General features: G+C 41.3%; 2 protein-coding genes across 3 annotated transcripts in view; one reads left to right on the top strand and one right to left on the bottom strand.

Annotated features, from left to right (window-relative positions):
- arsg (arylsulfatase G) overlaps positions 1 to 24980 on the top strand; it is a 66602-nt gene that overhangs the window by 11645 nt on the left and 29977 nt on the right. The window contains exons 2-5 of the mRNA XM_061967495.1: positions 10356 to 10491; positions 10570 to 10752; positions 11845 to 11911; positions 19297 to 19406. Coding sequence (XP_061823479.1) covers positions 10649 to 10752; positions 11845 to 11911; positions 19297 to 19406 — 281 coding nt within the window. The 5' untranslated portion in view covers positions 10356 to 10491; positions 10570 to 10648. The remainder of the gene's footprint in view (positions 1 to 10355; positions 10492 to 10569; positions 10753 to 11844; positions 11912 to 19296; positions 19407 to 24980) is intronic.
- LOC133610831 (monocarboxylate transporter 7-like) lies at positions 1066 to 24980 on the bottom strand. Of its 2 annotated transcripts, none has more exons than XM_061967498.2 (6): positions 24871 to 24980; positions 9958 to 10198; positions 5140 to 5283; positions 4941 to 5069; positions 4047 to 4877; positions 1066 to 1786 (listed from the first exon to the last, which is right to left on the bottom strand). In XM_061967498.2, exons 2-6 carry the CDS (start codon positions 10190 to 10192, stop codon positions 1554 to 1556), a joined length of 1572 nt encoding a protein of 523 aa, XP_061823482.1. In that variant the 5' UTR covers positions 10193 to 10198; positions 24871 to 24980; the 3' UTR covers positions 1066 to 1553. The 2 variants fall into 2 exon arrangements, with proteins under 2 accessions (XP_061823482.1, XP_061823480.1); XM_061967496.2 differs by lacking the exon at positions 24871 to 24980 and adding an exon at positions 19542 to 19737.

Raw genomic sequence — 24980 nt, 5'->3', positions numbered from 1 at the left:
CTTCCTGTGCACTTAAGATGCGACTTTAAGGTTTTACTACTTACGTATAAAATACTACACGGTCTAGCTCCGTCCTATCTTGTCGATTGCATTGTACCATATGTCCCGGCAAGAAATCTGCGTTCAAAGAACTCCGGCTTATTAGTGATTCCCAGAGCCCAAAAAAAGTCTGCGGGCTATAGAGCGTTTTCTATTCGGGCTCCAGTACTATGGAATGCCCTCCCGGTAACAATTAGAGATGCTACCTCAGTAGAAGCATTTAAGTCCCATCTTAAAACTCATTTGTATACTCTAGCCTTTAAATAGCCCCCCTGTTAGACCAGTTGATCTGCCGTTTCTTTTCTTTTCTCCTCTGCTCCCCTTTTCCTTGAGGGGGGGGGGGGCACAGGTCCGGTGGCCATGGATGAAGTGCTGGCTGTCCAGAGTCGGGACCCGGGGTGGACCGCTCGCCTGTGCATCGGCTGGGAACATCTCTGCGCTGCTGACCCGTCTCCGCTCGGGATGGTGTCCTGCTGGCCCCACTATGGACTGGACTCTTACTATTATGTTGGATCCACTATGGACTGGACTCTCACAATATTATGTCAGACCCACTCGACATCCATTGCTTTCGGTCTCCCCTAGAGGGGGGGGGGTTACCCACATATGCGGTCCTCTCCAAGGTTTCTCATAGTCATTCACATCGACGTCCCACTGGGGTGAGTTTTTCCTTGCCCGTATGTGGGCTTTGTACCGAGGATGTCGTTGTGGCTTGTGCAGCCCTTTGAGACACTTGTGATTTAGGGCTATATAAATAAAGATTGATTGATTGAGATTGATGCATTCCAAATCGTTATGAAACTTTAAGAATTGAGTAAATTTGTTGCATTTTTGGAAAAAACAGCCTCTCTCCAACTGCCTGCTTTCAACACCAACCCCATCTTCTCTGTGGTCATAATTAGAGCATTTCGATGGGTTTAAAAATAGCCAGTTTGAATGTTTTATGCACTTTTATGTGTTAGCTGTCTGTTTGTCCTTATTAGGTGGTATCATATTACAGTGTACAAATAAATACGGCATGAAACATTTAATTTAAAGGTTCACTTTTGTTTTATTGCGACTGAACACATTTTTTCATTACAAAAATAGTTGATCTTTGACGCTTCACAACAGTGTACAGATCGCTTAGTTCAAAAATACATGTTTTAATATCGCATTTCTCCTGAGCTTGGTAAATGTGTTCTATAACACAATCAACTGAGTTCATGTTGCAGAGTCTGTGCAATCGTTTTTGCAGCTACATTGGCTTCACAGTTTTTACGGCTGGTATCATTAAGTTATGCACGTCCAGCATGTCATTACAGCTCTTTAAGGCTATTTCAACAGCCTCTCTGGATGAAGGCTAATTGAACAGTGTGCTTTCTTGCTCGAGGAAGAAACACCTCGGTATATTGGGCAAGCAAGGCACAAATGTTTTTTTTTTTAAAGATGTTCCTCACTGTCAAGCAAAACTAATGACATCGGGGTCACATCTTGATGCAGCCGCCCGCGCTCGGTCCGTGTCTGAATGTGAGCTAACATCGTTCCAAGTCTTCATGTAAGCTGGCCTCGTTCACGTCAGCATTCTCCTTAAAGTCCTCTCTCACTTCATTTTGTGTGTCCTCGTGTAGTTGTGTAGTCCTATTCCCACATAGTAGTCCTCTCTTGGCAGGTCTTACAAAGCCCAGGAACACAGCACTCACCGCCATGCCAGCCGCACAGGAGTAAAAGGCCGATCCGTAGTTTTGAGTAATGTCCACTAACACACCTAAAAGGTAGAATCACATGAAAGTGAAGTTAAGTTTACTTACTCAACACACTGATGAACACGGACACAAATTAATTAGACCAGTGGTTCTCAAACTTTTTTCACCAAGTACAGAAAAAAACTTGGCTCTCTAAGTATCACCATAATGACTAACCAAAGTACTCATTGAAAAAAGCAGACTTTTTTTTTTTTAACGAGTATATTTAATATTTTTGTCCACTGTAACATTACACAAAGTTTGAACAGTAACACTGTGTTGGAATATAGGAAAATAAAACACTGTACTTTATCAACTTTATGGCGTGGTCGACGTAATCACTCGTCTTGAGAACTGTGTGGGCATTAAGGGCGCCGCCCTCAACTGGTTCCGGTCGTACCTAACCGACAGGAGTTTTTGTGTAAAAGTAGACAGTTTTATGTCGTCCACAGCTCTTTAAATTCTATTTTAATTATTTATTTTTTTATCGTGTTCTGTTTGTGTTGTGTTGTGTTTGCTCGGTACTCGTTTTATCTTTTAACCTGTTCATTGTACAGCACTTTGGCTACCCCTGTGGTAAATTTTAAATGTGCTCTATAAATAAAGTTGATTTGATTTGAAGTGATTCTTTGGTGTACCACTTGATTGAGCCCGCATTACCACAAGTGGTATAAGTACCACAGTTTGAGAACCACTGAATTACACACTAATGGCTTGTACATTGAGTTATTTTGAGGTTATAGTAAATTAACTTACACAAGCTGCACACAGACTACTAAATTCGGTTTATTCAGTGTAAAAAACTATTTGCGGAAATGTGGGGTACTGTACCTTTCAGCATGGCTAAGTGGGTGTGTGGAGTGGCTTTGCCTAATTATCGTATTATCAAGTCTGTGCATTTCCGACTCACATTTGAACTGTCTATGTGAGCTAAGGTGCAGACATTACAGTCACATTTGACAATGTATTTTCTTGGCAGAAGAAACACTACATATTAAAGTTAAAGTTAAAGTACCACTGATCGTCACAGACACACACTCGGTGTGGTGAAATTACCCTCTGCATTTGACCCATCCTCTTGTTCCACCCCCCTGGGAGGTGAGGGGAGCAGTGAGCAGCAGCGGTGGCCACGCTCAGAAATCATTTTGGTGATTTAACCCCCAATTCCAACCCTTGATGCTAAGTCCCAAGCATTGCTCTAGTTTCTTCTTTTTTGGAGTCTTTAAATATCCTTATCATTTTCAGTATTAATTTGTCACCGTTTTAGAGTTTTTGTTTTTTTAATAAAGGCAAAACGAGGGTTGCACGCGCGGCTTATGTGACGTCGCGCTGGTTCGCTTCTGGGTAATATTCCTTGATCGATCACTCTGTGCTGAGACAACACAGCCTGTTGGTTCAATCAATTGAATACATGAGTTGCTCAATGTGCTTACAGAAGTTTGGATTGGGGTAAGTTGTTCCTTAACGGGGGAAAGACATCTTTTGTATTCTTGTTAGCATTTAAGCTAGCTAGCTAGCTAGCCATTAGCACTAGCTTGCTTCTCCAATAAATAGCAGTAGTCTATCGAGGAACCCCTTAAGGTTTTGGACAACCGCTGTATCATACTGTATGAGCCACGCCGCCCCATATATACACATCATATATATGGGGCGGGTCATAGGCGGTCTCATATCCATAAGGAGGTTTTTCCTTTTAAGATGTCATAAAAACCGAGAACTTCGAAACCAACGCAATGCCTACAGTATCTCTCAAACGTATTAGGGAGATAGATTTTTCTCACGTGTGCTGGTCATAAACTGCAACTGTTGTCTATGAATGTTCTCATTCATCCAGGTCATTGTCATCTCAGGGCATTCATTCGATTGCAACTGGACTGTTTGGTTTGTCTTGAAAGATGTTTCGCCTCTCATCCGAGTAGGCTTCATTCGTTTGTGCTCATAGACTTAGATTGGTCAGATCTAGTTTAGCGGCTGATGCCATAAACCCAGGGTTTTGGCATCATCCACTAGATTAGATCTGACCAATCTAAGTCTATGAGCATTAACTGATGAATCCTACTCGGATGAGAGGCGAAACGTCTTCCAAGACAAACCAAACAGTCCAGTTGTGATCGATTGAATGCCCTGAGAGATCTGCAACTGTTCTGAAATCTACTGTTCGGGACCAAGCCCGAGGTAGTACCGTAATTTCACAGAAGCTACACTTGATGTGGTAAACCCGGTTCTGTGTCTGAATAACAAATACTATGTCAAAATATTTTATGTACAAGAGATGTTATTTACCTCCAAGAGGGGGTCCAGCAAGTCCAGCAAAGCTCTGTATGAACACATAGACTCCAGCAGCAGCGGACATCCTCTCCAAGCCCACCACGTCTTCTTCTGCCAGCATAGGAATATGCGTACATGATAAGGTCCCCATGAAGAACCCGTACACTGAGCAGCAAACTGCCAGGCCGTAGAACTCAGTGACCAGAGTAAATCCAAGCAGATCTACCGCCATGAAAATCACACAGACCAGCAAGACAAGGAGCTTCCTCTCCTGGACTTGCTTCTGTGTTAGAACCCATCCAATTAAAAAGCGACCAAGGATTTCAGCCACAGCCATTATGGAGAGCATGTAGGTGGCGCGATCTCGCTCAACGCCTCGACTCACACTCAATTCAATAATGTAGAGTTGAGGGGCGAAGAAACCCAGTGTGGCGAACAGACCAAAGAGCGAGTAGAGGATGAAGCTGCACTCTTTGAGGATGGAGAAGTCCAGAAATGTACATTTCTCATCACCTTTAATCAATTGTTTCTCTCCATGGTTGTTTCCAGCTTCAGCTTCTTCATTTGTACCCAGGGGCAACTCTGTGCTTCCTTCTTTTTCTAATAAAGTCCTGTCCTCTATGCAGCCATTGATTTTGTCATTCTGGACCTCATCCGTGTTCCCATGTGTGCTTTGGGCTTCTGCATTCTTTAGGGAGGATCTGTCCGTGTCTGTCTCTTGGGTTCTTTGGGGTTTGATAGTGATTGGCCGAAGCACGGCGCCACAAAAAATGATAGTGCCTTGCAAGATCCCTATGACTGACATTGTGTGACGCCAGCCAATAAAACCCTTCAATGAGGAGAAGCCTGTAGAGAATCATTAGATAGTAAGTTACGGAACCTTCGACTGTGGTTGTGAAGAGAACTTACCTGGGGCAAGAGCGAACATGGACAGGGCCTCTCCAGTTGAGGATATGGCTATGACCAGTGACCTTCGCCGTAAAAAATAATGGGATAGGATTGTCACTGTGGGCAGGAAGGTCAGGCAGTAGCCAAAACCTGCAAGAAGGGATAAGACATTTGGAAACCTCAAGGCTGCGCTTTGGAGACAAAGGAAGTAATCCCATACCTGCGATCAAGCCGTATGTGAGGTACATTTCATTGATCGAGGACGTAAAACTTGTAGTAATGGTGCCCAAGGAAATGAGAAGACCTCCGAACATGACGACAAGTTGGAAGCCAAATCGTTTGGTCAACATGGAGGAGAGGGGACCTGCATGGTGATAGCATGTGCAGTGTTAGAAATAGAAATAGGGCTGTGGTAGGAATCTTAATATCAGCCCTTCAGAATGAACGTGGTAACTAAACTAGGAACCTGCACAGAAACTTTTAAATCTGAAGTTGGACTTTTTGGTAACCAACCAGGATTTTCGGTGTATGTAATTACATTTCTCAAACAAACTATTGTCGGATTACTGTTACGCATATCAATGTACGTAGACAGGCTGACAACACAAGTGTAGCATAATGCAGTGATTCTCAAACTATGGTACATGTACCACCTTCTTTGCTTGGCTTTCTGTATCAAGGGTTGGAATTGGGGGTTAAATCACCAAAATGATTCCCAAGTGCGGACACCGCTGCTGCTCACTGCTCCCCTCACCTCCCAGAGGGTGGAAAAAGGGGATGGGTCAAATGCAGAGGATAATTTCACCACACCTAGTGTGTGTGTGACTATCCGTGGTACTTTAACTTTTTAACTAGTGCTACGCACGCTCCACCTAGTGGTACGCTAAAGAATCACTTGATTAAAGTACAGTGTTTAATTTTCCTGTATTCAAACACAGTGTTACTGTTCAAACTGTGTGTAATGTCATAGCGGCCAAAATATTGAATATACTTGTTTAAATAAAACCTCTGTCTTGTTTTTAATGAATACTTAGACCTACTGCGCTACTGTATTTTAAGGTTAATCATTATGGTAGTACAGCCAACTTTTTCCTGAGTGAGTTTGAGAACCACCGCTCTAATGTGATCACGCCTCGCCGGGTATATCCTCCTGAAAGCCAGCGTCCTCTGCAGTGGACATTTTTGTTTTGAATAACGAGGATTTTTCTTCCATAATTTGTGAAAAATAGACTGAAAACAAACACAGCAGAAAACACTGGCTCTCATATGATACCTGTCCTCTTTTATGAAATAAATCAAAGTCGATAGATACAGTCCCTCACATGTGCACACAATGTGTCACATTAATGCAATCTAGTGTGATACAGTAAATCTAATTAAAAGGGGTGAACAAAAATGAATTGAAAAAGAATATAAACTGGAAGGAAATGATGTTTAGTAAACATGAATGCGTGTCTTCAAGGGACAATAGTATATAAATGGACCTGAGACATACTTTAGGGTAGTCAGTGGACAGCTTGTATAGCAGTATAGATTCATGTTCTCTGAAAATAACTTTGATTGATTGAGACTTTTATTAATAGATTGCACAGTACAGTACATATTCCGTACAATTGACCACTAAATGGTAACACCCGAATACGTTTTTTAACTTGTTTAAGTCGGGGTCCAATTCATGGACTCAACATACATTTCCATTATTGTCTAAATAACTTGCAACTAGGGATGGGCAACATAGCCTAAAATGTATATTGATATTGCATCTTCTTGTGATGACATTCTACTGTATATCACTATATATTATTTGGTAAATAAATGATAATAGAAGCATTCCAAAAAGGGTTAAAAAGGCTCTTAGTTTAGCTGCTGACATATCCAATAACAAAGTGCGTAATTTACAGTTGTATTTCTATTACTAGAATATTGTTAATCTATTGCTCATTTACTGTTAATATCTGGTTACTTTCTGTTGTAAAATGGTTCTATTGACACTTATTTTAAAATGTAATAAACACTTATTCTTCTGCTGTTTGTCTACCTTACATACATTTTGGGCAATACTACAAATTGCACTATTGTAAAATGTCGATATTTAATTTTCAGGATCATTAAATGATAACATTTTTGATTACAACTGTTACCCGACAAAAATACAGAATGGCAGTTTAGCAATATCGATTAATATTATAATCATATTCTTTGTTACCTTTTATTACATACAAACTGTATAATCAACTAAATAGTGCAAAATAAATAAACAAAAACTACCATTGGCTTTAATTTACTGATTAATTAAAAAACGGATAAAACAAAGTCTATAGCTTAGCGGTTAGCTATGCATTTTATATCCCACAGTGTGTAGTGTAGCATGTTTAACATGTTTAACTATACCTTGTCCTTGAGTCCTCCAGTGATAATGTTACTTGAAAGAAACAGTTTATTAGCCACAAGTATGGACGCAACATTGCGTTTTGGACACCTTTGCTTGTCGCTGTCAAATTTATTATGATACGGCAATAGGGTGTTGAAATTGTGTTTTGTTGTTTGTCTATGCATGGTGCAATCATATGTGTGCAATATGCATTACTTATTGCTCTTTCGTTGTGTTTGACTTTTGTAGCTGTATGTAGGAATAGCGCCTGTGAAGCAGCAGCTGGTTGCATCTGCTCTGTGCTCCTTTATTGTCCTTTGTGGTTTTAAAAAAAAAAGTTTCCCTCTTGTTTTCATACCAAGGATGGCTGCGCTCTCTCGTAGTTGTTGCATTTTCTTTGTTTCTTGCATAGAACAAAGAGGGCACAGTCTACCATGTTAAACTCCTTGTGTCTTTAATACACTTGGCCAATAAAGCTGTTTATTAAAGCTAATTCTGATTAAAAGCTCTATTGTCAGCCTATTATGGTACAAACCCCGTTTCCATATGAGTTGGGAAATTGTGTAAGATGTAAATATAAACGGAATACAATGATTTGCAAATCCTTTTCAACCCATATTCAATTGAATGCACTACAAAGACAAGATATTTGATGTTCAAACTCATAAACTTTTATTTATTTTTTTGCAAATAATAATTAACTTAGAATTTCATGGCTGCAACACGTGCCAAAGTAGTTGGGAAAGGGCATGTTCACCAGTGTTACATGGCCTTTCCTTTTAACAACACTCAGTAAACGTTTGGGAACTGAGGAGACACATTTTTAAGCTTCTCAGGTGGAATTATTTCCCATTCTTGCTTGATGTACAGCTTAAGTTGTTCAACAGTCCGGGGGTCTCCGTTGTGGTATTTTAGGCTTCATAATGCGCCACACATTTTCAATGGGAGACAGGTCTAGACTACAGGCAGGCCAGTCTAGTACCCGCACTCTTTTACTATGAAGCCACGTTGATGTAACACGCGGCTTGGCATTGTCTTGCTGAAATAAGCAGGGGCGTCCATGGTAACGTTGCTTTGATGGCAACATATGTTGCTCCAAAACCTGTATGTACCTTTCAGCATTAATGGTGCCTTCACAGATGTGTAATTTACCCATGTCTTGGGCACTAATACACCCCCATACCATCACAGATGCTGGCTTTTCAACTTTGCGCCTATAACAATCCAGATGGTTCTTTTCCTCTTTGGTCCGGAGGACACAACGTCCACAGTTTCCAAAAACAATTTGAAATGTGGACTCGTCAGACCACAGAACACTTTTCCACTTTGTATCAGTCCATCTTAGATGAGCTCAGGCCCAGCGAAGCCGACGGCGTTTCTGGGTGTTGTTGATAAACGGTTTTCGCCTTGCATAGGAGAGTTTTAACTTGCACTTACAGATGTAGCGACCAACTGTAGTTACTGACAGTGGGTTTCTGAAGTGTTCCTGAGTCCATGTGGTGATATCCTTTACACACTGATGTCGCTTGTTGATGCAGTACAGCCTTAAGGATCGAAGGTCACGGGCTTAGCTGCTTACGTGCAGTGATTTCTCCAGATTCTCTGAACCCTTTAATTATATTACGGACCGTAGATGGTGAAATCCCTAAATTCTGGTTGAGAAAGGTTTTTCTTAAACTGTTCAACAATTTGCTCACGCATTTGTTGACAAAGTGGTGACCCTCGCCCCACCCTTGTTTGTGAATGACTGAGCATTTCATGGAATCTACTTTTATACCCAATCATGGCACCCACCTGTTCCCAATTTGCCTGTTCACCTGTGGGATGTTCCAAATAAGTGTTTGATGAGCATTCCTCAACTTTATCAGTATTTATTGCCACCTTTCCCAACTTCTTTGTCACGTGTTGCTGGCATCAAATTCTAAAGTTAATGATTATTTGCAAAAAAAAAAAAAGTTTATCAGTTTGAACATTAAATATGTTGTCTTTGTAGCATATTCAACTGAATATGGGTTGAAAATGATTTGCAAATCATTGTATTCCGTTTATATTTACATCTAACACAATTTCCCAACTCATATGGAAACGGGGTTTGTATATCGTCTATATTGTGATGATCTGCTGCCCGGATCATGTTTTCTTTAAGTTTAGGAATCCCTTAGTTCTGTTTCAGCACCCCTGTTTTTGTGTTCATGGTTGCTCATCCTGTTCACCTGCCTCTGATTAGTGGTCGGGACGCTCACCTGCTGCCGATCACTAATCAGAGAGCTATTCATTCCTGCCTTTCGCCACACTCTCTCTGGCTGTTTTGTTTGCTTTGTGCAACAAGTTACGTTGGTTTCTTGCTCCCTATTCCTTTGCTAGTTTTTATATAGCGTTCCTATGTTTTGTATTCTTGCCTAGTCATGATAATAAACCCTTTTTCTTACCTGCATGATGCACTTGAACATCCATCTGCATCTTGGGGAAACAAGTAACATACTGTATATCACGCAACTCTACTGGCACCACAATTAAGCATACAGCACGCAGTGCCCATGTCAAAATTGTGTCCAAAGTGTGAATATTTAGTGTAAACGTCATTATTATCTAACACTGCCTTGATCCTCTTGGACATGGACTTCAATTTCATGAGATAAGTGCGCCAACTAGTTATTCCAGACTCACCATTGAAGGTCATAACAAAAACACAGATGGAAACAATCCAGGACACTCGGCTGTTGCTCTCCCCAAACTCCTCCATCAGGTCTTGCAGGAAGATGCCAAAGCTCTTAATGGTGCCGTAGGTGAAGACCTCCACCAAGAAAAAGGCCACAGCCACCACCCAGCCCCAGCCTCCATCTGGGACCTCAGTGTACTCTTTAGCCCTCAATAATTTGGGTGTCCTGAGCCCACACAGCATTATTTCCTGGAAAACAAAACGTTAACAACTTTCAAGGGCAGTTCCATGGCGGTGGTATTAGTATCAGATCCGTACTAGTATAATGAGATGGGTGTTTATTTTCACAAATACAACGTGTTTTGTTGTGCTCATGATGTGTTGTTGACTTTGTTATATCCACTAGGGAAACCTACTACTGCTGGCCCAGTCCGCTACAGAGGCCTCACCTCCCCAGATGTACAATCAAGGGATACAGGGCTGGAGAAACAGGACCTCCCCGTTGCCATGGCGAACGGCATAGTGTGGTGGCGTGTAATCGAGTGCGCCACGGCCCGTTACATAATTATCTGTGTTCTGATGCCTCCTGCTGGCATTGTCTTTCTGTTTGTTTCTTTCAGTTGCCATGGTTCCCAGGGGAAGGCGGGAGTGACGACATCAGCTGTTTTCAATCACCGTCTGCCTATTTAGTTTCATCTCATGCACCTGTTGGTCCCGATCTTTTTACGTTGTTCCTACACATTGCTCCACGCCAACTCAGCTCGCTTCCAGTCCTCCTGCTTGAGTTGTGCCTTCTCGTTTCCGTAAGTTTTTATCCTTCCGCTTTCCCCCTTGTGGTCTACTTTTGTTTGTTGCATGTTTTACTTGTACTTTTTTCATGCCATTGCCTGTCTCCCGCCAGCAGCATCGTCTTTTTGTTTTTCACCCTTCTAGTTTAAAGTCAAAGTACCACTGATAGTCACTAGGTGTGGTGAAATTAACCTCTGCATTTGACCCATCCCCTTGTTCCACCCCCTGGGAGGTGAGGGGAGCAGTGAGCCGTGCTCGGGAATCATTTTGGTGATTTAGCCCCAAATTCCAACCCTTAATGCTGAGTGCCAAGCCCCAGGAGGCAATGGGTCCCATTTTTATAGTCTTCGGTGCTGCAGCCTTTTATGATTTTGGCCTTTCCTTCCCGGTTCATAATATTTTGTTATTATTCGATTTACAGTGAAATTGAATGGACTCTTTTTGTATATTCGCCTCTATGGTATTTTTGGGATTCTCCTCTGGAGTAGAAGTGAACAAACACTGTTTATAAACTGAGGGAATAGGTAAGAAGGAGGGTTTTGGGGAAAGACGCCAAAAGTTTTTAATGAGAGCCAATAGTTATTTTGCACTGTTGACTTTATTTCACTCAATATGGAATAAGATAAGAGCAAAAAAATGGATATTGTTAAAACGGGCTGCAATCCTGCCCTCTTCTTTTGTCCAACAGATATACACAACAGAAATAATAATGGTCTGTTGCAAAAGCAGTGTTTGTAATAGTAGGATTTCACTTACCGGTTCAACCGGATTAAAACAACCTGCACCTTAGCATTTGTTTTGGTTATATTACTTTCGTTCTTGATGATCCTGTTGGTGTATGGGCAGGTGCAGTTTAACTTCTAATTGTGCCAAACATTGACATTTATTTTTTAAATCTGTTCTCGAAAACCACTATTGGTGGTGTTCTTAAATTACGTTTTCTTGGTTTGATGTCTAATTTTGAACCGGTGACCTTATTGCATGTCTGGAATGTATTCTTTCTGCTGTTCTGTTTGTTTTTGTTCTCGCCCCGCTTAGTTGACCCCCCTTTATCATTGCAAATATTAGAATAATATTGCCCTTCATTTGTGCTACGTTTGTGTTAGGAACTCTCATGGCTGCCGTAGTAGTGACCCCAAGATGCAGGAACCAGGAGAGCAACGGGCAGGTAAGGTGAGTTTAATATCATAAACAGAGAAGGAAACTGTCGTGCATGTAAGGTTCTCAAACATAAATCAATCCTCGAGCGTTGAGAAGCAGGTGAGGCTGGCATAAATGGAAGCCTGCTGACAAGCACTAGGTGTGGACCGGCTGCCAATCAAAAGCAGGTGAGGGGAAAACTGCGCTCAGCGGGACAAGCAGGAAATTGAACCAAAATAAGAGCACTGATAGGAAGTGAACACAAAACAAGAAAGCACATCCAGAAATGAAGTGACAGATCGTCAGTTTGTACCGTAAACTTTTTTAGTTTGTTCTAAAATAAATTCTCTGACTAATGACTTAGTCAAAATCTTCCCAAACTATGCTTGTGCTGCAATATTTTTGTCAAAATGTTATAGTCTTTGTGGTATTATATTAACATTTTATTATTCACAACCAGCACCCCTCCCTTGTCAAATCCTCCACAAACTTGTTCCATTCGTTTGTGCTGCAAAATTATTTTAACTACTATAATTGTATTTTAGTTGTCGTTCCCTAGCACTTAATTAGATTTGTGAAGTGAAGAGAATTATATTTATACAGGTAAAAGCCAGTAAATTAGAATATTTTGAAAAACTTGATTTATTTCAGTAATTGCATTCAAAAGGTGTAACTTGTACATTATATTTATTCATTGCACACAGACTGATGCATTCAAATGTTTATTTCATTTAATTTTGATGATTTGAAGTGGCAACAAATGAAAATCCAAAATTCCGTGTGTCACAAAATTAGAATATTACTTAAGGCTAATACAAAAAAGGGATTTTTAGAAATGTTGGCCAACTGAAAAGTATGAAAATGAAAAATATGAGCATGTACAATACTCAATACTTGGTTGGAGCTCCTTTTGCCTCAATTACTGCGTTAATGCGGCGTGGCATGGAGTCGATGAGTTTCTGGCACTGCTCAGGTGTTATGAGAGCCCAGGTTGCTCTGATAGTGGCCTTCAACTCTCCTGTGTTTTTGGGTCTGGCATTCTGCATCTTCCTTTTCACAATACCCCACAGATTTTCTATGGGGCTAAGGTCAGGGGAGTTGGCGGGCCAATTTAGAACAGAAATACCATGGTCCGTAAACCAGGCACGGGTAGATTTTGCGCTGTGTGCAGGCGCCAAGTCCTGTTGGAACTTGAAATCTCCATCTCCATAGAGCAGGTCAGCAGCAGGAAGCATGAAGTGCTCTAAAACTTGCTGGTAGACGGCTGCGTTGACCCTGGATCTCAGGAAACAGAGTGGACCGACACCAGCAGATGACATGGCACCCCAAACCATCACCCAACCATGCAAATTTTGCATTTCCTTTGGAAATCGAGGTCCCAGAGTCTGGAGGAAGACAGGAGAGGCACAGGATCCACGTTGCCTGAAGTCTAGTGTAAAGTTTCCACCATCAGTGATGGAAATTTGGATTTTCATTTGTTTTTCAGTCTGTGTGCAATGAATACATATAATGTACAAGTTACACCTTTTGAATGCAATTACTGAAATAAATCAAGTTTTTCAAAATATTCTAATTTACTGGCTTTTACCTGTATAGCGGGTTTTTTTCTAGTGACTCAAAGCGCTTTTACATTGTGACACCCATTATCCAAGTTACACTTAAACCAGCGTGGGTGGCACTGAGAGCAGGTGGGTAAAGTATCTTGCCCAAGGACACAACGGCAGTGACTAGGATGGCGGGAGCGGAGGTCAAAACTGGAACCCTCAAGTTGCTGGCACCGCCGTTCTACCAACCGAGCCACGCCCTCCCGTCCCCCCGGCCTTATATTTTTAAAATATTTCGGCTCAACCGTATTGGTTGTTAAAAAGTCTGATTAACACACCTAGATTATGAGATTGGAAACCATTTCTCTCATGTGGGTGTGGGCTGCCGGAGGGGACCCTTCGTATCATGCATGCGGATCCCCTTCAAACAAAACGTAGGCCAACAACTCCAAAAAAATCGGACAGCATCTCTGAGCACCGATTTTTGTATTTAGAAGACTGTATATTTTCTTAACAGATTAAAATAACTGAAAATTTTGAAGTGCATCAATGGGAGAAAAAAAAGAAAGATTTGTTTAAGAAGGTAGCTAAGAAAAGGGAGAATGCTGACTTCATTTGGACTACAGGACAAAAACCAGTGAGATGGAAGTGAAGGAAAAGTATAGAAGGCATACACAAACCTGTTCACACTGCATTGGTGCCCTCCAAACGGATTAATATTTTGATTAACTCTGTATTCTGCACAACTGGCAAGCTTGTACAGAACAAACATTCATCTGAAGTGACATCGGGGCACAAATGATCTTTACTTTCGGACTTAAAACTCCTTCCCTCGATCCACATTTCAAAGTTTTCTGCCATTATTAGTCCTAAAGTTCCTTCAAAACAACTCTCTCCCACTAGTCTTTGCTACGGACCTGCATCCAGCAACCCCGAAACCTTCTTGGTAGTAGTGTCACTTTCATAGCATGTCTGCCATTCAACATCAGCATAGCCATTAGAGACGTAGTATTTCTAATCAGTGCAAATATTACAGCGTTAATTAGGTACAACAAGAAGTGGGCTGTTGACTTGTCTATGTCTGCGATCATTAAAGAGCGATTTGTAAGGAGCCGCAAGGATGCCTAGTTTTGGTGTAAAGTCATAGGTCAACAGAAAAAGCAATACATTTATCTGCGCTAAAAGGAATTAATGTACAGGAGGCACACAGCGTATGACCAATAGTCGCATTAGGGAGTGTGCGTGGACACTGGGACTTCACAAGTAGCTGTAAAAATAGAAAAAATAAAATTATTTGAGAAATCAGGCTAATTTAGTACATGGAAATCTAGTCTCTGTGATCACGGGGCACCTAAAGAGTTCCTCCGCGTTATAATAACAATATTGCTAATACTTGATTAATATGCAAGTTACGTCATGTAAATCAGTGTTTCTGAACCATTGGCTCGCCAAAAAATATAAATTTTCTCAGCTGTGGTCTGTATGATCCGCAGTGGTATTCAGTTGTAATACACTTTCCCACCACTTGACAATATCAGACGAACAGATGAAGTCTGAAGCGAAACTCATAGAAGTTTAAGCGCAACAATTATGACTAAAGTAGTGAAACTGTATTTTCATTTGCACTTAAATGTTATTGAAAGTTTAGTTAAAGTTTATGTATTATAGCACAATATAATTTTACGTATATATATTTTTTAATCAGTAATTTATGAGTTCCTTCTTATGCAGTATATTTGGTTAGTACTTTGTTTCTACTCAGTTTGACCTAAGCCTTAGCTTTTTGTGAGGGATGTCCGATAATGGCTTTTTGCCGATATCCGATATTCCGATATTGTCCAACTCTTTAATTACTGATACCGATATCAACCGATACAGATATATACAGTCGTGGAATTAACACATTATTATGCCTAATTTGGACAACCAGGTACGGTGAAGATAAGGTCCTTTATTTAAAAAAAATAAATAAATAAATAAATTAAAAACATTTTCTTGAATAAAAAAGAAAGTAAAACAATATACAAACAGTTACATAGAAACTAGTAATTAATGAAAATGAGTAAAATTAACTGTTAAAGGTTAGTACTATTAGTGGACCAGCAGCACGCATAATCATGTGTGCTTACGGACTGTATCCCTGCAGACTGTATTGATATATATTGATATATAATTTTGGAACCAGAATATTAATAACAGAAAGACACAACCCTTTTGTGTGTATGAGTGTGAATGAGTGTAAATGGGGGAGTTAGGTTTTTTGGGTTGGTGCACTAATTGTAAGTGTATCTGGAGATTTTTATGTTGATTTAATAAAATAAAAAATAAAAAAATAAAAAAACGATACCGATAATAAAAAAAACGATACTGATAATTTCCGATATTACATTTTAAAGCATTTATCGGCATCTCTAGTTTTTGTGTCAAATAAATACACTTAAAGTTGGATATAGTGCAGTCCCACATAATGTGACATTGTATATAACGAGATCATGCTGTGGACCCCAAATGTTCGTCTGTTTTCTTCCACCAGAGTCAATTGCGTAGGTTTTCACCAAATTATTGGGTATTTATGAACTTACACAGTAAATCTTTATGAAAGTCTTCAAAAAGAAGGAATTAAAATAAATAAATACAAATAACAAAATATCGACCCACTGATGTCCAAACCTACTTACTGGTGGATTATGTTACGTGGGAGCACAATCCACAATGCAGGTTTAGGCAGCCGAGTTATAGTGCATAACTTCTTCGAAAAGAAAAGGGTGACAAATAGGTTTGGTTGATATCAGCACTTCAGTCATCAACAATTATATCATCTGAGAAATGGACATTGTAACAGTGTAGGTCTGACTTCGTAGGATGTGAACATAGTAAGCTCAGAAAGCATAAGAACAAGTATATACACTTGATTATTTACATTTGATTATTTACAATCCGGGGAGGTGGGATGTGGTGGTGGGGGAGGGGGGTGGGGGGGTTGTTGCCATCCACAAGCTTCTGGCAAGCTTCTTGTTGAAAATCAGGCTAGAATTAAGGTTTTAGAATGGCCTTTCCAAAGTCCTGACTTAAACGTGTGGACAATGCTGAAGAAACAAGTCCATGTCAAAAAAACAACAAATTTAGCTGAACTGCACCAATTTTGTCAGGAGTGGTCACAAACTCAACCAGAAGCTTGCCAGAAGCTTGTGGATGGCTACCAAAAGCGCCTTATTGCAGTGAAACTTGCCAAGGGACATGTAAGCAAATATTAACATTGCTGTATGTATACTTTTGACCCAGCACATTTGCTCACATTTTCAGTAGACCCATAATAAATTCATTAAAAAAAAACAACTTCATGAATGTTTTTTGGGACCAACAAGTATGTGCTCTCACAAAATAATAAGAGTTGTAGAAATGATTGGAAACTCAAGACAGCCATGATATTATGTTATTAGGGCCCGCAATGGCCCATTGCAAAAGGACTCCCACAGGGAGTCCTTATGCAATGGGACATAAGGACCTATTGAATTTCTAAGGTTTTATTCTTTATTATTATTAGGGCCCGCCATGGCCCATTGCAAAAGGACTCCCACAGGGAGTCCTTATGCAATGGGACATAAGGACCTATTGAATTTCTAAGTTATTCTTTATTATTCTTCCGCCGCCTCTTTGAGCACTAATTTGACCCACTTAACATGCTTCAAAACTCACCAAATTTGACCCACCCATCAGGACCTGCGAAAATTGTCTTTTAATACAAAAACCAAACCGCAAAAATCAAAATTGCGCTCTAGCGCCCCCTAGGAAAAAAAAAAACTAGACTGCCTGTAACTCCCACTAGGAAGGTCAGAGAGACATGAAACAAAATCCTCTATGTAGGTCTGACTCAGACCTAACTTTCATAATGGTACATTCTCGGGCTAAAATCAACAGGAAGTTGGCAATTCCCCCTTCAAGACAAAAAAGTACTAAAAACAGTCACTTTTGCCTCTTTGAGCTGTAATTTGACCCCCTTAACATGCTTCAAAACTCACCAAACTGAACACACACATCAGGCCTGGCTAAAACTGTGATCTAATGAAAAAACCTAACCCCAAATCTAAAAATTGTGCTCTACAGCAATTTTTTTATAAAACGCACAAAAAACTGCTCCTCGGATGAAAAATCTGACAAAACTGCCTGTAACTCCGACTGGGAAGGTCGGAGAGACATGAAACGAAAACCTCTCCGTAGGTCTCACTTAGACCTACATTTCATAAATTGACAACCCCCAGCAAAAATATGCAGGAAGTTTGCTATTCCCCCTTCAACAACAACATTTTTGTTAAAACCCGTCCCCTTTCTTCAAACATTATCTCCTCTGAGCGCGTTTGTTGTTTCGGCTTCAAACTAACACAGGAGAGAGATTGAACCCTTCTGATTAAAAGTTGGTGAAAGAGTTGTGATACCTGCTCCGGTTTTGATTTTATGACCCTTCAAAGACCCGCTGCACTGATGCTCCTGCGGTGCTGTTTTTTTTAAGATGGCTGCTCAAAAGCAGCAAGCACCAACGTGCCCACACAATGCAGAAAAGGTAGGTACACTAGACAAAAGTCTTGGGACACTTCAGACTAAAAGTAGACAAAAGTATTGGGACACTTAGGACTAGCACCTGCCAAATACGCGGGCCCGACAAACGCTGCTTGCAGCTTTAATTATTATTATTATTCTTCCGCCGCCTCTTTGAACACTAATTTGACCCACTCAACATGCTTCAAAACTCACCATATTTGACACACTCATCAGGACCTGCGAAAATTGTCTTTTGATAAAAAAACCGAACCCCAAAAATCAAAATTGCGCTCTAGCGCCCCCTAGAAAAAAAAAAACAGACTGCCTGTAACTCCCACTAGGAAGGTCGGAGAGACATGAAACAAAAACCTCTATGTAGGTCTGACTTAGACCTAGTTCTCATAATTGTATGTCTTCGGGCAAAAATCTACAGGAAGTTGGCAATTCCCCCTTCAAGACAAAAAAGTACTAAAAACAGTCACTTTTGCCTCTTTGAGATGCAATTTGACCCCATTAACATGCTTCAAAACTCACCAAACTGAACACACACATCAGGACTGGCAAAAACTGTGATCTAATAAAAAAACCTAACCCCAAATCTAAAAATTGCCCTCTACAGCAATTTTTGAATAAAACTGATAAAAAACTGCTCCTCGGAAGAAAAAAATTACAAAACTGCCTGTAACTCCCACTGGGAAGGTCGGAGAGACATGAAACAAAAACCTTTCTGTAGGTCTCACTTAGACCTACATTTCATAAATTAACAACCCCCAGCAAAAATCTACAGGAAGTTTGCTATTCCCCCTTCAACACCACAGTTTTGTAAAAACCCGTCCCCTTTCTTCAAACATTATCTCCTCTGAGCGCGTTTGTTGTTTCGGCTTCAAACTAACACAGGAGAGAGATTGAACCCTTCTGATTAAAAGTTGGTGAAAGAGTTGTGATACCTGCTCCGGTTTTGATTTTATGACCCTTCAAAGACCCGCTGCTCAAAAGCAGCAAGCACCAACGTGCCCACACAATGCAGACAAGGTAGGTACACTAGACAAAAGTCTTGGGACACTTCAGACTAAAAGTAGACAAAAGTATTGGGACACTTAGGACTAGCACCTGCCAAATACGCGGGCCCGAACAACGCTGCTTGCAGCTTTAATTTACAAGTGTATATGTAAACTTTTGACCACGACTGTAAGTATAAGGAGTTCATACATTTACCATTAAATCAATGAAATGTCATTTATGTTCTCCCTAATCACGAGTGCCTCAAAGGGCTTCAAAAACTCACAACGACGTCCTGTTTTTATTTTTTTTTATTTTGCGTGATGTGCGGTTAAAAAGTGTTCCCTGCTCGGATGGTGTCGCCGGGCGGTGAGAAGGTCCGAGCGGCTGACGCAATGCTGCCAGCGGGAGACCAACGTCACTCCAATCAGCGCTCGACCACGCTGCGTGTAAGTACATACTCTCCCACTCTATTATACGACAACAACAACAACAACAACAACAAGTAGCACATGCTAGCTCACTTCTTCTGTTCCGCGCTGTTTTTAAAAAGAAACGCCGCTGTGGGAAAGGTTGCGTCTCACCTGTGTCGCGCTACGTCCCGCGTGAAAGAAACTTCCTCGTATCCTCGTGTGCGTGTTTCTTTCACTTTATCCACACACGCATCCAACACACACGTGTGCGCGCGTGCGTGCGTGTGTGTCAAGCATGCGGTCCCCTACCCCCCGCAGGGTAAGTAAAGGGTTAAAGAGGTAGATCTGGTTCCAGCCAGTTCTCTCCTCCCCAGACGCCCAAACATCAACTTAAATAAACCCTTCAAGGCTGTTGGTGCTGTCATCGTGAATAAATTACACGTACACGTCATTCAGTTAGTTTAAACTGCTTGTGTGCATCAAAACAATAAAGTGTTTTATAAGGGGTGGCTGTTTTGATTATAAGCTTGATAACAAATAGGGCAGGGCTCCTCAAAATCTGGGCCGCGGGTAGTCCCAAGTAAAAAAAAAAACAAATAAAAAAATTATTTTTATTTTATTTTTTAATTATTTTTATTTTTTTAAATCTGTCCTTCCGAATTCATTTTCTACCGCGTGTAACTCTCGGTGTCTCCTCGCTGCTCAGGCAAATCATCCATCCATCCATCCATCCATCTTCTTCCGCTTATCCGAGGTCGGGTCGCGGGGGCAGCAGCCTAAGCAGGGAAGCCCAGACTTCCCTCTCCCCAGCCACTTCGTCCAGCTCCTCCCGGGGGATCCCGAGGCGTTCCCAGGCCAGCCGGGAGACATAGTCTTCCCAACGTGTCCTGGGTCTTCCTCGTGGCCTCCTACCGGTCGGACATGCCCTAAACACCTCCTTAGGGAGGCGCTCGGGTGGCATCCTGACCAGATGCCCGAACCACCTCATCTGGCTCCTCTCGATGTGGAGGAGCAGCGGCTTTACTTTGAGCTCCCCCCGGATGACAGAGCTTCTCACCCTATCTCTAAGGGAGAGCCCCGCCACCCGGCGGAGGAAACTCATTTCGGCCGCTTGTACCCGTGATCTTGTCCTTTCGGTCATAACCCAAAGCTCATGACCATAGGTGAGGATGGGAACGTAGATCGACCGGTAAATTGAGAGCTTTGCCTTCCGGCTCAGCTCCTTCTTCACCACAACGGATCGATACAGCGTCCGCATTACTGAAGACGCCGCACCGATCCGCCTGTCGATCTCACGATCCACTCTTCCCTCACTCGTGAACAAGACTCCGAGGTACTTGAACTCCTCCACTTGGGGCAAGATCTCCTCCCCAACCCGGAGATGGCACTCCACCCTTTTCCGGGCGAGAACCATGGACTCGGACTTGGAGGTGCTGATTCTCATCCCAGTCGCTTCACACTCAGCTGCGAACCGATCCAGTGAGAGCTGAAGATCCTGGCCAGATGAAGCCATCAGGACCACATCATCTGCAAAAAGCAGAGACCTAATCCTGCAGCCACCAAACCGGATCCCCTCAACGCCTTGACTGCGCCTAGAAATTCTGTCCATAAAAGTTATGAACAGAATCGGTGACAAAGGGCAGCCTTTGCCACCAGTTATGTGGTCAGATGAAACAAAAATTGAGCTGTTGGGCCACAATACCCAGCAATATGTTTGGAGGAGAAAAGGTGAGGCCTTTAATCCCAGGAACACGATTCTACCGTCAAGCATGGTGGTGGTAGTGTTATGCTCTGGGCCTGTTTTGCTGCCAATGGAACTGGTGCTTTACAGAGAGTACATGGGACAATTAAAAAGGAGGATTACCTCCAAATTCTTCAGGACAACCTAAAATCATCAGCCCGGAGGTTGGGTCTTGGGCGTGTTCCAACAGGACAATGAACCCAAACACACGTCAAAAGTGGTAAAGGAATGGCTAAATCAGGCTAGAATTAAGGTTTTATAATGGCCTTCCCAAAGTCCTGACTTAAACGCGTGGACAATGCTGAAGAAACAAGTCCATGTCAGAAAACCAACAAATTTAGCTGAACTGCACCAATTTTGTCAAGAGGAATGGTCAAAAATTCAACCAGAAGCTTGCCAGAAGCTTGTGGATGGCTACCAAAAGTAGAAACTTGCCAAGGGACATGTAACCAAATATTAACATTGCTGGATGTGTGTAAACTTTTGACCCAGCAGACTTCATCACATTTTCAGTAGACCCATAATAAATTCATAAAAGAACCAAACTTCATGAATGTTTTTTGTGACCAACAAGTATGTGCTCCAATCACTCTTATCACAAAAAAATACGAGTTGTAGAAATGATTGGAAACTCAAGACAGCCATGACACTATGTTCTTTGCAAGTGTAAACTTTTGACCAGGACTATATAACTCCCTATATATATATATATATATATATATATATATATATATATATACAGGTAAAAGCCAGTAAATTAGAATATTTTGAAAAACTTGATTTATTTCAGTAATTGCATTCAAAAGGTGTAACTTGTACATTATATTTATTCATTGCACACAGACTGATGCATTCAAATGTTTATTTCATTTAATTTTGATGATTTGAAGTGGCAACAAATGAAAATCCAAAATTCCATGTGTCACAAAATTAGAATATTACTTAAGGCTAATACAAAAAAGGGATTTTTAGAAATGTTGGCCAACTGAAAAGTATGAAAATGAAAAATATGAGCATGTACAATACTCAATACTTGGTTGGAGCTCCTTTTGCCTCAATTACTGCGTTAATGCGGCGTGGCATGGAGTCGATGAGTTTCTGGCACTGCTCAGGTGTTATGAGAGCCCAGGTTGCTCTGATAGTGGCCTTCAACTCTTCTGCGTTTTTGGGTCTGGCATTCTGCATCTTCCTTTTCACAATACCCCACAAATTTTCTATGGGGCTAAGGTCAGGGGAGTTGGCGGGCCAATTTAGAACAGAAATACCATGGTCCGTAAACCAGGCACGGGTAGATTTTGCGCTGTGTGCAGGCGCCAAGTCCTGTTGGAACTTGAAATCTCCATCTCCATAGAGCAGGTCAGCAGCAGGAAGCATGAAGTGCTCTAAAACTTGCTGGTAGACGGCTGCGTTGACCCTGGATCTCAGGAAACAGAGTGGACCGACACCAGCTGGACTGCTGCTGAGTGGTCCAAAGTCATGTTTTCTGACAAAAGCAAATTTTGCATTTCCTTTGGAAATCGAGGTCCCAGAGTCTGGAGGAAGACAGGAGAGGCACAGGATCCACGTTGCCTGAAGTCTAGTGTAAAGTTTCCACCATCAGTGATGGTTTGGGGTGCCATATCATCTGCTGGTGTCGGTCCACTCTGTTTCCTGAGATCCAGGGTCAACGCAGCCGTCTACCAGCAAGTTTTAGAGCACTTCATGCTTCCTGCTGCTGACCTGCTCTATGGAGATGGAGATTTCAAGTTCCAACAGGACTTGGCGCCTGCACACTGTGCAAAATCTACCCGTGCCTGGTTTACGGACCATGGTATTTCTGTTCTAAATTGGCCCGCCAACTCCCCTGACCTTAGCCCCATAGAAAATCTGTGGGGTATTGTGAAAAGGAAGATGCAGAATGCCAGACCCAAAAACGCAGAAGAGTTGAAGGCCACTATCAGAGCAACCTGGGCTCTCATAACACCTGAGCAGTGCCAGAAACTCATCGACTCCATGCCACGCCGCATTAACGCAGTAATTGAGGCAAAAGGAGCTCCAACCAAGTATTGAGTATTGAACATGCTCATATTTTTCATTTTCATACTTTTCAGTTGGCCAACATTTCTAAAAATCCCTTTTTTGTATTAGCCTTAAGTAATATTCTAATTTTGTGACACACGGAATTTTGGATTTTCATTTGTTGCCACTTCAAATCATCAAAATTAAGTGAAATAAACATTTGAATGCATCAGTCTGTGTGCAATGAATAAATATAATGTACTAGTTACACCTTTTGAATGCAATTACTGAAATAAATCAAGTTTTTCAAAATATTCTAATTTACTGGCTTTTACCTGTATGTGTATGTATATGTATATATATATATATATATACATACACACACACACCCCGGCCACATTTTTTTTAACCCAATGCGGCCCCCGAGTCAAAAAGTTTGGGGACCCCTGTAATAGGCCATACAGATGCATGTCAGTGAATTAGAATAGCTTTGACAATTTAATATAATACAGTAGTTCAATGCAAAAAGTGGACAAGTCGCGATGAGGTGGCGACTTGTCCAGGGTGTACCCCGCCTTCCGCCCGATTGTAGCTGAGATAGGCTCCAGCGCCCCCCGCGACCCCAAAGGGAATAAGCGGTAGAAAATGGATGGATGGATGGATGGATGGATGGCAATGCAAAAAGTGAAACTGTTTTTTCTTTTCTTTCAAGTACCACCTCAGAAAACATTGTGACCAACATTCAAATACATTAGCGCGGCAGGCCTAAATATTCATTAAAAAAAAGGCAGGGGTTTTATTTAACTAGTATATTTAATAATTTTGGGCCACTGTAACATTACACACAGTTTGAACAGTAACACTGTGTTTGAATATTTTAATAAGTGATTCTTTGGCGGGGCAGCACGGTGGAGCCAGGGGTTAGTGCATGTGCCTCACAATACAAAGGTCCTGGGTTCGATCCCGGGGCCTTTCTATGTGGAGTTTGCATGTTCCCCCCGTGACTGCGTGGGTTCCCTCCGGGTACTCCGGCTTCCTCCCACCTCCAAAGACATGCACCTGGGGATAGGTTGATTGACAACACTAAATTGGCTCTAGTGTGTGAATGTTGTCTGTCTGTGTTGGCCCTGTGATGAGGTGGCGACTTGCTGCGAGGTTTGACTACCCTGGCTAAATTGGGGCCCCTACACAAAGTGTTATTTTGAGGCTCCTTTATTACAATGTGTTTCATACTTTTTTATCTATGTGAAACTATTTTTAAATCAAGCCTGAATTTAATTTGATACATGTTTTGTACAAAATGTATTTTCTTTTGTGCAAGATAAACATTTTACATAAATGTATAATGTTCCTGGCACATCTTTAGCCAGTATTTGAACCCAGCATGTCTTTATCAGCTCAGCACCAGCATTGTGCGCTACAGAAAACAGTGAAAGCATATGGGAAAAATTATCAGTGACAGAGTAGGATGAGACTAGGAATATGTTTGCAGTAAAATGATCATTTTAAAGCCCCTCTCATTCTTTAAAGATGATGTATGATGATGTCAATCTACATTTTTAAAATACTGTCTTGTGCTATAGAGCAAGGGTTCTTAAACATTTTGACCTCGGGGCCCAACTTTTTCTCCAATAACACTGCATTACTAATCTTAATCTTGATTTTAGGCATATTCAATGTTTATATCTTACATACTTACAGTTTAACAGGATAACCCTTGTCAAGTAATATGAAATATATTAGAGAGTGTTGGTGACGAACCCCAAGATGCAGAGATGGCAGACTTTGTGCAGGAAAACATGACTTTTAATGTCAAAAATAAAATGCAGGAAAACTGGAAACAGTTAAAAGCGTACAGGGAACATCTCCCA

Source organism: Nerophis lumbriciformis, linkage group LG11 (assembly GCF_033978685.3).
Source record: "Nerophis lumbriciformis linkage group LG11, RoL_Nlum_v2.1, whole genome shotgun sequence".
Lineage (NCBI taxonomy): Eukaryota > Metazoa > Chordata > Actinopteri > Syngnathiformes > Syngnathidae > Nerophis > Nerophis lumbriciformis.
The sequence above is the reverse complement of the archived record's forward strand: the minus strand, read 5'-3'. Positions and strand labels throughout refer to the sequence as shown.

Excerpts from the sequence above, each read along its gene's own strand:
- LOC133610831 (XM_061967498.2), bottom strand. The coding sequence starts at position 10,192 with ATGCTGTGTGGGCTCAGGACACCCAAATTATTGAGGGCTAAAGAGTAC. Across the intron at positions 5,284-9,957 it reads TTTTGTTATGACCTTCAATG|GTCCCCTCTCCTCCATGTTG; the intron begins GTGAGTCTGGAA and ends ATCACCATGCAG. Across the intron at positions 1,787-4,046 it reads TGCTGGACCCCCTCTTGGAG|GTGTGTTAGTGGACATTACT; the intron begins GTAAATAACATC and ends TCTACCTTTTAG.